Genomic DNA, 13535 nt, shown 5'->3' with positions numbered 1-13535 from the left:
AAACAAGCCTGTGGCGCATTTACTCAAGGTTTGTATTCATATGCCAAAGAAATGTTGTATATTTTACAACTTTAATGAAGTCATGATTAGATATGAAACTATGAGATGAAGGAGATGAGATGAGTTGAGATGAAGAACATGAGATTAAATCAAAAAGATTAGATTAAGAAAATTAAATGAGTTGAGATGAAGGGGGTCTGTCTTCAACAGGGGGTCCGCGGAGGTACTGCAGGGGGGTCACAACATCTTTGGTTGATTAGACATTTTTATTTATTTGTTTTATTTCCCCCCACAAACTTAAATTTCTTTAAATACACATCAACATGAATCCAATATATTTTAGTAAAGGGATAAGGGATAGCTTAATATTAAATACAAAATGATGATAATAATGTATATTTATAAATAGCACTAAGCTATAGAGTTTAATATAGAAAACACATAGTAGGTAGGGGGATCTCTACTTAATCTCTCCATCAGTTTGGGGTCCTTGGACTGAAAAACGTTGAAGACCCCTGGAGTAGATGAAGAAAATGAGATGGGGTGAAAAAGATGAGGTGAAATGAAAAACATTAGATTACATTATATTGTAAAGATTTTATTTTGTACGTCCGCAGTGACCAGCCAGTGTTTGTATCCCAGAGACCATTACTCATAACCTTACTCTCTCGACCAGTTTCACTTCCTGTGTTTTCCCTGACTGAGCTGCAGCCGTGCACCGTGAGCACGACAGCTCTTCAGCTTCGCTCTCCGTCAACTTATCGCTGCACCACAGGACAAGAGACTTACTCAGCGGCAAATGGTGAGAGCTTGTTTTAATTTACTAATGAACAATAAATACTTTTTTAAATACTTTTTTGATATGATACACTTCAACCTTTAAAAGCTTTAAAGCATGAACTCCTCAACTCCACATTTATAGTTTCACAATGTGTCACATTAGTCAGCTTGATTTGACTTCTAATGAAAATACTTTTAACACTGGAAAGAATCAGCTACAGGACACAGGCAAAGTGTTTCTTTTTTTTGTTTATCCCAACTTTATTGACAACACTGAATTGATTCAAGTAGGTAGCCATGAATGTTCTGGCTTTGTTGATCTTTGTCTCTTTATCTTGTTTTGCTGTTTCCATGTTTCTGTCCATTCTGGAAAATCATTATGTCACAAGATGCTCAGTAAGAATGAATTTATCACAACCAGAGAGAAATGAGTGTGTGCATGGTTAGGAGGTGATGTTTACCTACGGTTTATCAAGTGGTCTGCACCACCCCTCCACATCTGATTTATAATTCCTTCTGAAGATTTAACTCTGAATCCGTTCATTTTTAATTGTGTGCGTGGAAATGTGGTTTCTGTACATATCACTAATAAACTGATCGCGTGTTTTGATGCTTTGGAACAATATGAAGCTCTCTTTGCTAGGCTCTTTGCTTGTCTTGATGCGTCTAGTGATTAATATTCATCTACCAGTTTGGAGTTACTGTACAGTATAATCCATCTCTGTGTGCTCAGGCCCCCTACTGGCTGAGCTGCAGTACTGCAGTTCTGCTGCTTGTGGTTCACATCTCCCCAGTCACCACGCAGTGTGGCGGGGGACATCCTGGGATTCCTGGGATACCTGGCACACACGGGCCAAATGGCAGGGACGGTCCTAAAGGAGATAAGGGGGACACAGGTGAGCTCTGAGTGCACGTCAGAAACATTTACACCAGAGCACAAGTTGAGAAAATCTACAAGTTTGCTTAGTCTGCGGCAGTTTCTTGGCCAAGATGATTATCTTGCTGCATCTCAGTTTCAGTTGACACTAATGTCCTTGTTACATATGACCCAGGTGATGCAGGTCAGCCCATCACGGGCCAAAAGGGAGCGCCAGGCCCACGGGGCCCTCCGGGACGGCCCGGGCTGAAGGGGGATGTGGGCACGCTGGGTCCTACAGGACCTACAGGACGACCAGGGCCGAAAGGAAGATCCTTTAATCCTTCCAACCAGCAGAAATCTTTCTTCTCCTACAAACAAATCTCACAAACACCAGAGTTGGACACGCCTATCCATTTCGTAAGGTCAGTGTGAAGGTTTGAAGTCTTAGTGAAAGAGTGGGATTGATATTTCATGTAGAAGATGCTAAATACTTTCATTTAAAAAACAAAAAAAGGGTTGGCATGTGGTATTAATTGAGAAAGCGTAACTGGACTTCCTGGACTTCTTGAAGATGTTCCTTCCAAGTAGCTTGTTCAGTTCTACACTGTAAAAAAACAACAATCTAGTAAAAACAAAAGTGAACAATTGGCAGCTATCGATGCTAAATAATATAATTAAAATGCAGAGAAAATACAGTAAATTTAAATTGTTTTATTATAAGTGATGATGACATTTCCCACCCAAAATTATTTTGGAAAATTATATATAATTGGATTTATTAAATATAAGCATTGTTTTTTCAAATGTTTGTAACATAACCAATAATATATGTCTTTAAACGCCCCACAGTCAGATTTTGCCCAACCTTGACCCACAGTTCCAAGGAGACCATCTGACGAACGGGACGTTCACATGCGCCATCAAAGGCGTCTACTTCTTCAGCTACCATATCTCAGCAAGGAGAGCGGTGAGTTACACTGAAGCCCACAACAGTAAGTAGTGCTTGAGGCCGTGACGCGCCGTTTTTGGCCGGCTCTAGCCGTCCCTGTCTGTGAACTTTCTGTGGAGTTATTTCCTCTCAGGGGCAGAAAGTTGGCTGCAGTCTTGATCCACAACATTGCCAGTAGCTCTTTTGGTTCGGCGTGCTCAGGCCTGATCCTGACTATCTGGTGCTCTCGTAGGTGTGTCTGAAGCTGGTGAAGGGAGATGAGAGTCAGGTGATGCTGTGCGACACAGCTGAAGGTTTCCTGATCACATCTTGGTCGGCCATGCTTGAGCTGGAGCCCGGAGACACCATCTCGCTGCAAACAACCAAGTACAACAACGTGGTGACGACCCAGAGCAGCACCAGCCACACATTCACCGGCTTCCTTATCTTCCCTACCTCCTAAAGCCTCAGCTGATCATCACATCATAGTTAATGAAAACACAAATGGTTTGGGACATTTACAGAAATTTCACAGAATAAGTGTCTTGTATAAGAAAAAAAAAAGATTTGCTTAGTATTGCATTTTTTTGTCCAGTTACACTAGCTACATATCCTGTGTCTCCAAACTGTTTTGGTATTTGGGCCATCAAATTGATCAGCGAATGATTTTTGGCTTTGTTTTCATATTTTGTAGTACATTTTAAAGACACAGAATATGTAATCCATGTTTTTGACCAGAGATACAGTACATAGCCTACTTGTATTTTCATAACCTGCTTCCATTTGGAGCCTCGATTCTGCATGGAAAAAATAAACTTGGACACAAGTCATGAACACTTGCTTATTAATCCTGCAGATATGAAACAAAATCAACATTAAATCTTAGTCGTTTTAGGTCTGTCATATGTCTGTCCCTCATTTACTGGTGACAGACCGTCCCCATTCCCAATTCTGCTGCTTAATTTGCATATTTTAATAAATTCTAAAGGGACCATGATCTGCCAGTGATATACACGTGTGTTTAGCTATACATTTGCATATCGTGCCTCTATTATTTTCAGTTCTGCACAGAAAATAAAATAAGATACAAAACGCACAAGCAACCAGCTGTTCTGCATCTGTGTGTATCATTGCCGTTGCACAGTGAATCTATCTGGTGAGAAATGAGTAGCATTTACCTGCAGAAATAAGTTGGAGATTGTTACATTCAAACAAGAAATGTGGACGCCACTGATAGTCTGGTAGTTTGTCACATGTCACACGCTGGAGTTGGCTAATCAAGTTTGTCAATCACCGACCAATTAAGTCCAGATTTCCAAATAAGAAGTAAGAATCTGAGCAGAGCTATATATCTGTCCTGCTATACTGATTGGTTCTGAGTTGGTGTTTCATGGGCACCATGTTCGATACATCTGACCAATATTCACCCATAGAGAAGTGGCAATAACAAAGATTAAAAGTTAAAATTTGCCACAGGATCGGGAAAACATGGGGGAACCTCCATCGTTTCCCTGGTGAAGAAAACAGAGAAAGTTATGGAAGATTAAAGGAGAAGACTAAAAGGAAGAACTGGATGTCAGCTGATTTCTCCCTGTTGTGTGAGGTAAATGTCAATGTCTCTCTTTGACGTTTGTTAAGATTTTGTACAGGAAAAATAAAGTCATACCCTTATTAACGTGAACATTGATCTCAAAAACGCCCAACACCACTTTACAAAAGAATGAAGTTTGAAGTTAACCAAGCCTTATGCTAGCTTTATGCTAGCCTTATATTAGCTAGTTATCTAGACTAAAGGCTTAAAAAAATAGCAGCTACCATCATTTATACTGTGAAACACATGTGTGCATGTAATTGATGTCCATGTAGATAGACAAATTTAACTGACATGTTACTTTTCCTCAGTTACTACTAAGTTATTATGGGTAGCATTCTAATGTTATAATGATAATACTAAATAACAGCAAGACTAGTTTAATTTTCACTATTTCTGACTAATATCAAACTTGTAACGGTGATTGAGGAACACAGGAGACTGAGGAGAAGGTAAACACAGCTGATGGGCCGTTTGGGCTATAAAGCGTGGACGTGAGGATATTTAAGCGAGGGCCTTTTACATATTGACAGATGTTGGCAATAACATTTAGAGGCCCGTTAATGGTGAAAATAAGACATTAATTTCAACATAGCACATCTGCCCCATAGGGTTTCGCTCTAGAATCATGGTAGAAACATGGCGCCCATGACTTGAGTTGGCCAGACTCTCTCTAATACACGGCTCTGAATCTGAGGTCTTTGGAGTGCCCTCTAGTGCCCTCTAGTGTAATTCTCCTGTAGTGTAGCCTGTGACATACTGTAGCTAAATACAGAAATCAAATTTTCTGCGTGTATAAGGCTACACATATATTTTATTGATCACCCTTGCCAAAGTGGTTCTGCTGCTGTAGTGAATCAAATCCGCTGAAAATATAAGAAGAAGAAGTTTTTCTCCCAACTTCATTGACAACCGTAAGAATATGCCACTTAGTCACTGTTTATTCATATCAATTGCTAGCAGTTATCTGAGTTTTGATAGTCATGTGTCATATGTTTAACTGGATGCAGACACGTTTGAAACCTTTTTTTTTAAAGCTTTTGGAGCTGAAAGAAGCACTAACAGAAAAAATGGTGCTCAAACCTTTTAATGAAACACAAAGCCAAACATAATCATATTTAGGTTTTTCATAAGTTTTTGCTACATCTGTATATCTATAACAGAAACACACTGTTTGGAAGACAGAAATAATTATGAGTGATTAGGAATCAAATATTTAACGTGGTGCTGTGTGACATTTCCTCTGGTGGCTCCTTGTTTAAAAAACTCTCAGGTATCAAGTGTATAAAGTTCCTGTGGTTCTTTGTAGCTCAGACCAGGAGTCTATTAATTATCCATTACACAGTGTCAGGTTGTTGGTCACTTAACCTTACAGCTGAGTGGGTGGTAAACAGACATGGTTAAAGATTTATCTCCTCCATCTCATACATCATCGTTCCTGATTGAACAAAACCTCTGAGCTACAGGTTAATATTTGTCACAGATTTTATCAGTGAGTTTTGTTGTTGAGGAAGTCAGAATTAAAGCTCTTCAACAAATAGAAAAAAACTACAAAGTTTTGTTTTATCTTTATATTGTTGCTGTAGCCTGGAGGCCAGACCAACTTCCTCACCTACAGTTTTATTAGAAGTTGGTAGAAAGTTGGTCTGGAGTCTCTCTGCTGGGAATTTATTACGCTCCTGCAAAGATTTGGTGTGAGACGTGGCCAATCAGATTGTTTGGGTGGGATTTGATGGAAATAAGAATTACACAGCAAAATAGTGCATCAGCCATATTCAAACAAGACTACGAAAGGTTATTGTTGCCCTAAAATCTGACGATTGTGGTGGTTTATGATACCAACAAAGCCCTGACCCTGATCTGAACACATCACATGGATGTTTGTTAGCTGGACTTCAGCCCAGGGGGTCGGTGGCTGAGGGCCTGTTGAACACACCGTTCCTAGTGTAGAAGGTGTTTTTCACCACCGACGACCGGGCGCTGGACGGAGTTCTGTAATCCAGAGTATAGTCACCTGTGGGCAAGAGCAGACGCCATGAATCTGGAGAAAAAGTCAAATGTCAGATCGACTATTGCAGTGTTTTCAAGCTGGAACTGAGAACATACGTTTGGAGTTTTGTCTTTAAGTCTTTGAGAACCGAAGAAGCTGCTTGAATGAAATGTCTTCAAGAAACATTACAACTCCAGTTGCCCTTGTTTCGGCTTTTCTTTTTGGATATATCATGACCTGAATGACTTGAAACCTTTACAGACAACTCTGATTATATAAGAGTTTTCACTATAGAGACAAACCAAGAAAATAATGTCCACAGTTATTTCCTCACCGTTAATCACAACGCCACATATTGGCAGGAACATGGACTTCTCTAATGACTATTCAGTTGTTCAACTGCCAGCAACTAACTCATTAACCTGGGGCTGTTGTGCCCCAGGATGCCAGAATCAAGCAAAGTGGAAATCATTTTATAGTATTCCCAAAGAATAATGGGTGGATTAATGCAATAAAACGAGAGGACGGAGCGGTGAGATCCCTCAGTAAACAGGTTTGCCTTGTGTAGCGATTACTTTTTATGGGGGACAGAATCCAGGCTTAGTGCAAGCGTAATGTCTTGTTTATTTAGGATGTCTTTAACACGATGTCTAACAGATTTCTTTTCATACAGGCTAGTGTTTATAACACGGATTACAAAGGGATGTTGCTCATTCAGCACTAAAAATACTCACAATGAGAAAGAAATTCGGGATTAAATGGTTACTTGTTACTGGGTTTATGTTACTGTACATAGTACAGTACAAAGCACTTGTATAATAGGAATAATTTCCTGTATGTTGTGGTGCATTTAGACATTAATTTAAGCTGTGTAAACAGAGACTATTAAGCTCAGTGATTAGCTCGCTGCGTTATGTTGTCGTTATGACAGCGTCACAGTGATTAGGAGACACTGTATTTAGCCGACAAACTAAGAAACTGGATGTATAGAGTATAGACTTTTTGTGCCGACATGGCGGCGTCAACAAAAAAAGCGACGTGACCTCCAGAGCTCTATAGATCGAATGAGAAAACCAAATTTGCTCAGTCTTACCTAACCTCCAGCCGTACTCCCAGGACGAGAGCAGGGGGAAGTCAAACTTCTCCTCAGGTCTAATGTGTCCACGTCTCCGCAGGTACAGACTCCGACCTTTCCCCTGGAGAGAACGTTTTGACTTCTGTTAAATATATGTAGCTAGCTATGGTTCAGGAGCTGTCTGTCTCAAGCCTCAACCTCGACCATTTATCCTCCATTCCCTCCTTCCCCCTTTTCTCTTCTGGGGTCCCTAATTTAGACAACCTCCACACCCATCCTCTCCTTCACTCGCTTCATTCATCCGTTTTCTACGTATCTTCCCATTAAACTAGTTAATGTGTTGTTTTTGTGGTGTGGTCGTGTTTCATACATAGTATTTTTTTTTTTAAAGTAAACTACAATGAGTGGGAGATTTTTGTGTCACAGAGATGCGTACGTGGTGAGAGTCCTGGTACAGAGCACGTCTAGTTTGTGGAGAAACCGGCCTCATCAGAGGAGGAGCGCTGAGCTGCTGTTCACCTTCCACAGGGAGAACAGGAGGAGGAAGGTCACCCTGCTCCCTAACAACAGGAGGCACAGCTGCCCTGGTGGATGGAGCATAAACATTAGTGTGTGTCGCTTTCATGATGCATTAGCATTAGTGAACAATGTTCAAGGATAGAAGGAACACACATCTGGATTCAGTACAATAAAGAAGCCACACGTTTATTGTGATCAAAGCAGCTCACTGAGGCTCAGCAGATGGTGGCTGGAGTCGCGTGGTCTCCGCGCTGATGTCTTCCTGTTTGCAGGAGGACGGGTAGAGCTTGGCGTAGCGGCTTTTCCAGGCTAAACGAGTCATCATCTCCTTCTGGATCTGCTCCCTGTAGCAGTTCTGGCTCTGAGTCGTCAGCAGGCCTCTCATCTCCTGACACGAAACTGGATTTAGCTGCAGTCCAAATGAAGTCTGATTAACATCACAGCAGATTTTCTCTGAGGTCTTTATTTTTCTCTGGAATAATGTTGGCAGACAATTAACCTCCTGAGACCCGAGCTTTTATTTGTTATACATTTTTAATTCCTCCACGGTATTTGGGATTAGTAAGACGTATAGACGGATAAAAACTAAGCATCATCTTTGAACGGGAAATAGTAGTTTTCGAAAAAACAAAAAAAACAAAAACAAAATACAATGTCCGTATATGGGGACGCTGGTATTATTTCATTATTTATATTATAAAGAATTCACCAGTGTGTGACAGTATATGAAACAGTTTATTTTTATACCTGTGCAATGACAGAATTGCAAATAATGCAAATAAACTCCCAACGTTTGTTAAATTTGCACGTCATATCAAACTAGAAACATCTATAAGCATAAATAAATACGTTTTAACATTTGTTACCACTGGGTGATAGACTAAAGTGTCTACTAATGAGGACAATGGGGTTAAATGAAGTCATCTTCAAAAGTTTCAAATCCTGTTACTAACCTTTTTTTTCAGTTTTTCAGTTTGCCTCAGCTCTGACTGAACTTCAGGAACTAGCTGATGCTTATGGAGGGGAAAAAAAACTGTTGGTGATAACACAAAATCAGCAATGTTTAATTTTTCAGGATGTTATTAAAAGAATTAACGAAGTAGGAAAACTGGCCTCAGTGGCTAGAAAAGTAACAACCACAGTGGCTGACAGAGCTCGATCCACTGGAAGAAAATACAAGCAAAAGAAAAAACACAAACAAACACAAATGCATTTCTGCATAAAAAATAGTTAAGAAACATCTGTGGATTTTCACACAATCCTGACAGTAGACAAAGAGAACGCAATCCAACAAACGAAACTGAAATAATATGTTTCTCTATCTGATTGTTCAAGAAAATGAGCCAATATTACATATCTGTGAAGGGCAAAAGTAAGTGCACCTCAAATATAACAAATTAATTTCAAAGCTAAATTAGGGTCCATGTGTTCAGAAGTGTTTCCAGTTAATGTGATGAGACTCAGGTGTCGTTCATTGTCTCGTTTTGTGTTTAATTTAAAAGGATTTGTCTCAGTCTGATCTTCACAGCACGTTCGTGTGGGAGTGTATGATGGGACCAATGAGCTCTCTGAGGAGCTCAGAAAAGGACTTGTTGTTGCTTATGAGGCTGGAAAACGTAACAACATCTACAACCGGATTGAAAACAAATGGAGGAGCTGTAAAACAACTGTTACCCTACACAGGAGCAGTCGACCAACAAAGATGCCAACAAAAGATACATATTCAAATTCGCAGAAAATTCCGAGGGGCGTAAAACCTTTAGGTGGCAATTTATCTTATTTTATTTCCTCTAAAAGAGTTGTACAACAAATAAAAATAATCCTTGTTTAATTCCCATTCATTCATGTGGTAACATTTTGCTACACTCAGCACCACAAACAGAACCACAAATAGCAGATAAATTGCTTTATAACCCAATTAAATCAAATATTTCTCTAATCCAAAACGTCTTCATTTACCTTTGGTTTGTCTGAGCTGCGCAGGGTCCGCGTCCCACGGTGGAAATGAGCTGCGGGTCAAATAACATACTGTAACACGAGGAAACACAAAAACACTCCCCGTTCATCCACCACAGTCTAATTAATCTTATTCTCATTCAGTGTTTAAAGGCTTTAGCCTCTGATGAACAACGGCCAAGATTCATTTTTTCTTATATTTAACCATTTATACATTTAAATTTTGTTGGATAAGTTGTTTTAATGAGGTTTAATGCTTTAATGATTATTAATTCTCTAAGGCAGCAGTAAGTTCCTGAAATAATATCCTCTTTACATGGAGAGGAGAAGAAAATCAGGGTTCAGCTACAGTGTAAACAAAATTAAGTGTATTATTGGTTTCTAGTGTTGAGAAACTTCTCTTTTACATTTAAAGTCCTTATGATTTGCACTTTGCCACATCTTTTTGGATTTAAACATTTTAAATCAAAAAGAAACAGAGTCAAATGAACAGTGAAATATTTACTGATCTGACTCAGATGAGCCAAAGTCAGAAATCCCCAACAAAGCTCCACCCATTATTTGAGTCACCCGAAAAGGTTCTAACAAACCGTTAACCATCAAAGCAAAAGTAAAACTTTCAACAGCTAACAGACGAAGAGACATTGTGAATTCAGGACTCTGAAAGGACGTTCTTCTTCCCAAAAATATGGCATCTCAAACTGAGGAGGATCTCACCTGTCCCATCTGCCACGACATCTTCAAAGAGCCTGTTGTCCTGTCCTGCAGCCACAGCTTCTGTAGATCATGTCTGAAAAACTGGTGGGAAGAGAAGAAAACACCTGAGTGTCCAGACTGCAAGGAAACGCTGCTAATAGTTGAACCCCCTGTGAGTTTGACTTTAAAGAACCTGTGTGAGACCTTTGTACTGGAGAGAAAAAAGAAATTATCTACAGAATCTGAGCCTCTCTGCAATCTGCACGCTGAGAAACTAAAACTATTCTGTCTGGATCACCATCAGCCAGCATGTCTCGTCTGTCGGGATTCAAAATTACACATTAACCATAGGTTCAGACCCATCCACGAATTTGCACATGAGCACAAAGGGAAACTACAGAAGCTCCTGGAACCTGTACAGGAGAAACTGAAGATCTTTAGAGAAGTCAAAGGAAACTTTGATGAAACAGCAGAACACATTAAAGTGCAGGCTGAACACACAGAGAGGAAGATTAAGGAGCAGTTTAAGAAGCTTCACCAGTTTCTACAAGAGGAAGAGGAGGCCAGGATCAAAGCTCTGAGGGAGGAAGAGGAGCAGAAGAGTCAGATCATGAAGGTGAATATTGATGCTCTGAGCATAGAGATAATAGCTCTTTCAGACACAATCAGAGTCACAGAGAAGGAGCTGAAAGCTGAAGACGTCTCATTCCTGCTCAACTACAAGGCTGCAGTGGAAAGAGTGCAGCAGCGCCCCTTGATGGATGATCCACAGCTGGACTCTGGAGCTCTCATAGATGTGGCCAAACATCTGGGCAACCTGTCCTACAACATCTGGGACAAGATGAAGGAGAAGGTCTCCTACAGTCCTGTGATTCTGGATCCAAACACTGCTCATCCAGACCTCATCCTGTGTGAAGATCTGACCAGTGTGAGGCTTCATTCGAAGATTAAGCTTCCTGAAAACCCAGAGAGGATGATGTTCTTCCCCTCTGTCCTCGGCTCCGAGGGCTTCGACTCAGGGAGTCACAGCTGGGACGTTGAGGTCGGAAATAACACCCACTGGAGAGTTGGTGTGGCAGCGGAGTCCATTGACAGGAAGGGGCTGCCACAGTCTGGATTTCTGAGACTGCTCTTCTTTCAGAATGAATACACCACCCGCTCCTCACCTGATAGAGCCGCTGTCGTAACAATGAAGACGAAACTGAAGAAGGTCAGAGTTCATCTGGACTGGGACAGAGGGACACTGTCATTCTCGGATCCTGACACCAACACACACATACACACCATCACACACACTTTCACTGAGAAGATGTTTCCATATTTCAGCAATGGAGGGTCTCTGCCCCTAAAAACGCAACCGGTGAAGGAAACTCCTGAGAGGAAAGGAGACTGGAAGAGTCGGTGGCTTTTTAATGAATCAGTAATCTAATTCTCTGATGACAGGATGTTAAAACTGATTTTTCTGTTTTCTGCTTATAATGTTTAAAAACAGTCTATCTGTATGATGTTGGTGATGTATGTGGTTGGTCAGAGTTTGAAAATGTACCTTTTAAATGATTATATAATGGCTGAGTATTGAGAGTATCATTGGAAGTAAACTTTCATTATTGTCTTAAACGTGATGTTTAACTGTTTAAAATCTTACAATTTAAAATATATCATGTACATGGTCTATTATGAATTAATTTAGTTCTTTTTGCTCTAACCTTATACTATTTTTTAAATGTATGTTTTTGCACTGCCCTGTCCTGCTGTCGGAATAACTCCATTTTCTTGACTTGTGTTGTCCTACTTACTGTGCATAAATCACAGGCTGTTAAAGGGATATAATAAAATGCACCTTGATCCTAGCCAGAGACTTCTTTTTATTATTATTACGTATGCTGTAAGTTTTAATAGTGGTTGAAATCCCTCTATACTGTGTACTACAGTACATCAATATGCTCATTATAGGTTTGAAAACATATTTTAATTAATTCACTAGTCAGCAACTATACTGATTATCTGACATCTAATTGTGTCATTTATTTAGGCAAAGCTACCCAACTTTTCTCAGATATGAATATTTTGTTTGAAACCTAAGTTGAATATTTAGGTTTAGGGATTATTATTATTATTATTATTATACTTTACTGTCCGTGACGTTAACATATGCACCATAGTGGAAAAGGTAAAGACAAGCTCATACAGTAGGGCTCTAGTTCAGTGAAATTAAATTTAAATTTCTCTGAATGTGAATGTGTGTGAAATTTTCTTTACTACTACTATACTACTACTACTATTACTAATAATAATAATAGTAATAATAATTATACATTTATTTTTCAGGACTGGCGTTTTAGGTCTGTTTTACTGGGTTCCACATAATTTGAGGGTTAATTATAGCTTATTAAGACTTGCTTATGTTTAGATTTTTGGTTAAAGTTGAAGTTTTAGGTACTAGGCGCTGGTCCTCACAAAGATAGAAACACGAATTTGTGTATGCGCGCGTGGACGCGCATTAACTCTAAAGCGCGCACTCGTGAGCGCGCAGATCGCAACGTGAACTACTGAAGAGACGAGTGTAATGTAATTATAAATTTTAAATTATATAAATATAATATAATAAAAAACAGTGGAGTGTTTATCATTTAGATGCCGCCTTATATTCGGCGTGGGTTTTGTTGAGGTTAACGTAGCACACCGTCATTTTCATCCGTTTTATATACGTGAGGAAACGACCGTTTAACCGAGACAAGCGGAATGTGATAATTTAAGTTGTAAATGATCTTTTTCATCATATTTAAGTATTTGTATTTAACAACAATGTTTTAGCTTTTATCTACATGGTGTCGCCTTATATTCGGCGTGGTTTTTGTTCAAGTTTGTCACAGCAAACTGCGTTTTTTACCCGTTTTTACCTAACTACCCTAATGCACAACCGTTCGCTTATATTAAACTTAATCATTTTATATCATATTACTAATAAATTACTGTCCCTGTATGAGTCTAGGTGACTGTTAATATATACTACATGTGTGATGCCGGTACATACAGACAGAAGAAGCAGGTGTTTTTAAAATGAAACTAAAACCGTGTTGTATTGTACTGTTTGCTAATGTGTACACTTTTAATTCATAACCTCCAGCTCTGACAACAGAC

The 13535-nt window shown here is 39.5% G+C and overlaps 3 protein-coding genes across 4 annotated transcripts; 2 read left to right on the top strand and 1 right to left on the bottom strand.

Moving 5' to 3' along the window:
• The first annotated feature begins 9 nt into the window (after positions 1 to 9).
• Positions 10 to 3666, top strand: c1qb (complement component 1, q subcomponent, B chain). The gene is made up of 6 exons (XM_047581913.1): positions 10 to 28; positions 677 to 802; positions 1514 to 1676; positions 1833 to 2061; positions 2489 to 2606; positions 2821 to 3666. The coding sequence occupies exons 2-6, from the start codon at positions 800 to 802 to the stop codon at positions 3028 to 3030; spliced, it is 723 nt and encodes a 240-aa protein (XP_047437869.1). The 5' UTR covers positions 10 to 28; positions 677 to 799; the 3' UTR covers positions 3031 to 3666.
• A 1561-nt stretch (positions 3667 to 5227) lies between these two features.
• On the bottom strand, positions 5228 to 10545 carry LOC125007043. 2 transcript variants are annotated; one of them, XM_047583609.1, is made up of 7 exons: positions 10416 to 10545; positions 9702 to 9751; positions 8696 to 8755; positions 7952 to 8151; positions 7660 to 7807; positions 7242 to 7344; positions 5228 to 6172 (listed from the first exon to the last, which is right to left on the bottom strand). In XM_047583609.1, the coding sequence occupies exons 4-7, from the start codon at positions 8125 to 8127 to the stop codon at positions 6054 to 6056; spliced, it is 546 nt and encodes a 181-aa protein (XP_047439565.1). In that variant the 5' UTR covers positions 8128 to 8151; positions 8696 to 8755; positions 9702 to 9751; positions 10416 to 10545; the 3' UTR covers positions 5228 to 6053. The 2 variants fall into 2 exon arrangements, with proteins under 2 accessions (XP_047439565.1, XP_047439566.1); XM_047583610.1 differs by lacking the exon at positions 10416 to 10545 and having other exon boundaries at positions 8696 to 8775; positions 9702 to 9735.
• On the top strand, positions 10352 to 11823 carry LOC125006329 (nuclear factor 7, ovary-like). The gene has a single exon (XM_047582271.1). The coding sequence runs from the start codon at positions 10387 to 10389 to the stop codon at positions 11821 to 11823; it is 1437 nt and encodes a 478-aa protein (XP_047438227.1). The 5' UTR covers positions 10352 to 10386.
• The last annotated feature ends 1712 nt before the right edge of the window (positions 11824 to 13535 follow it).

Source organism: Mugil cephalus, chromosome 4 (assembly GCF_022458985.1).
Source record: "Mugil cephalus isolate CIBA_MC_2020 chromosome 4, CIBA_Mcephalus_1.1, whole genome shotgun sequence".
In the NCBI taxonomy this organism is placed as follows: domain Eukaryota; kingdom Metazoa; phylum Chordata; class Actinopteri; order Mugiliformes; family Mugilidae; genus Mugil; species Mugil cephalus.
Note: the sequence above shows the minus strand (reverse complement) of the source record. Positions and strands in the feature narration are given on the sequence as shown.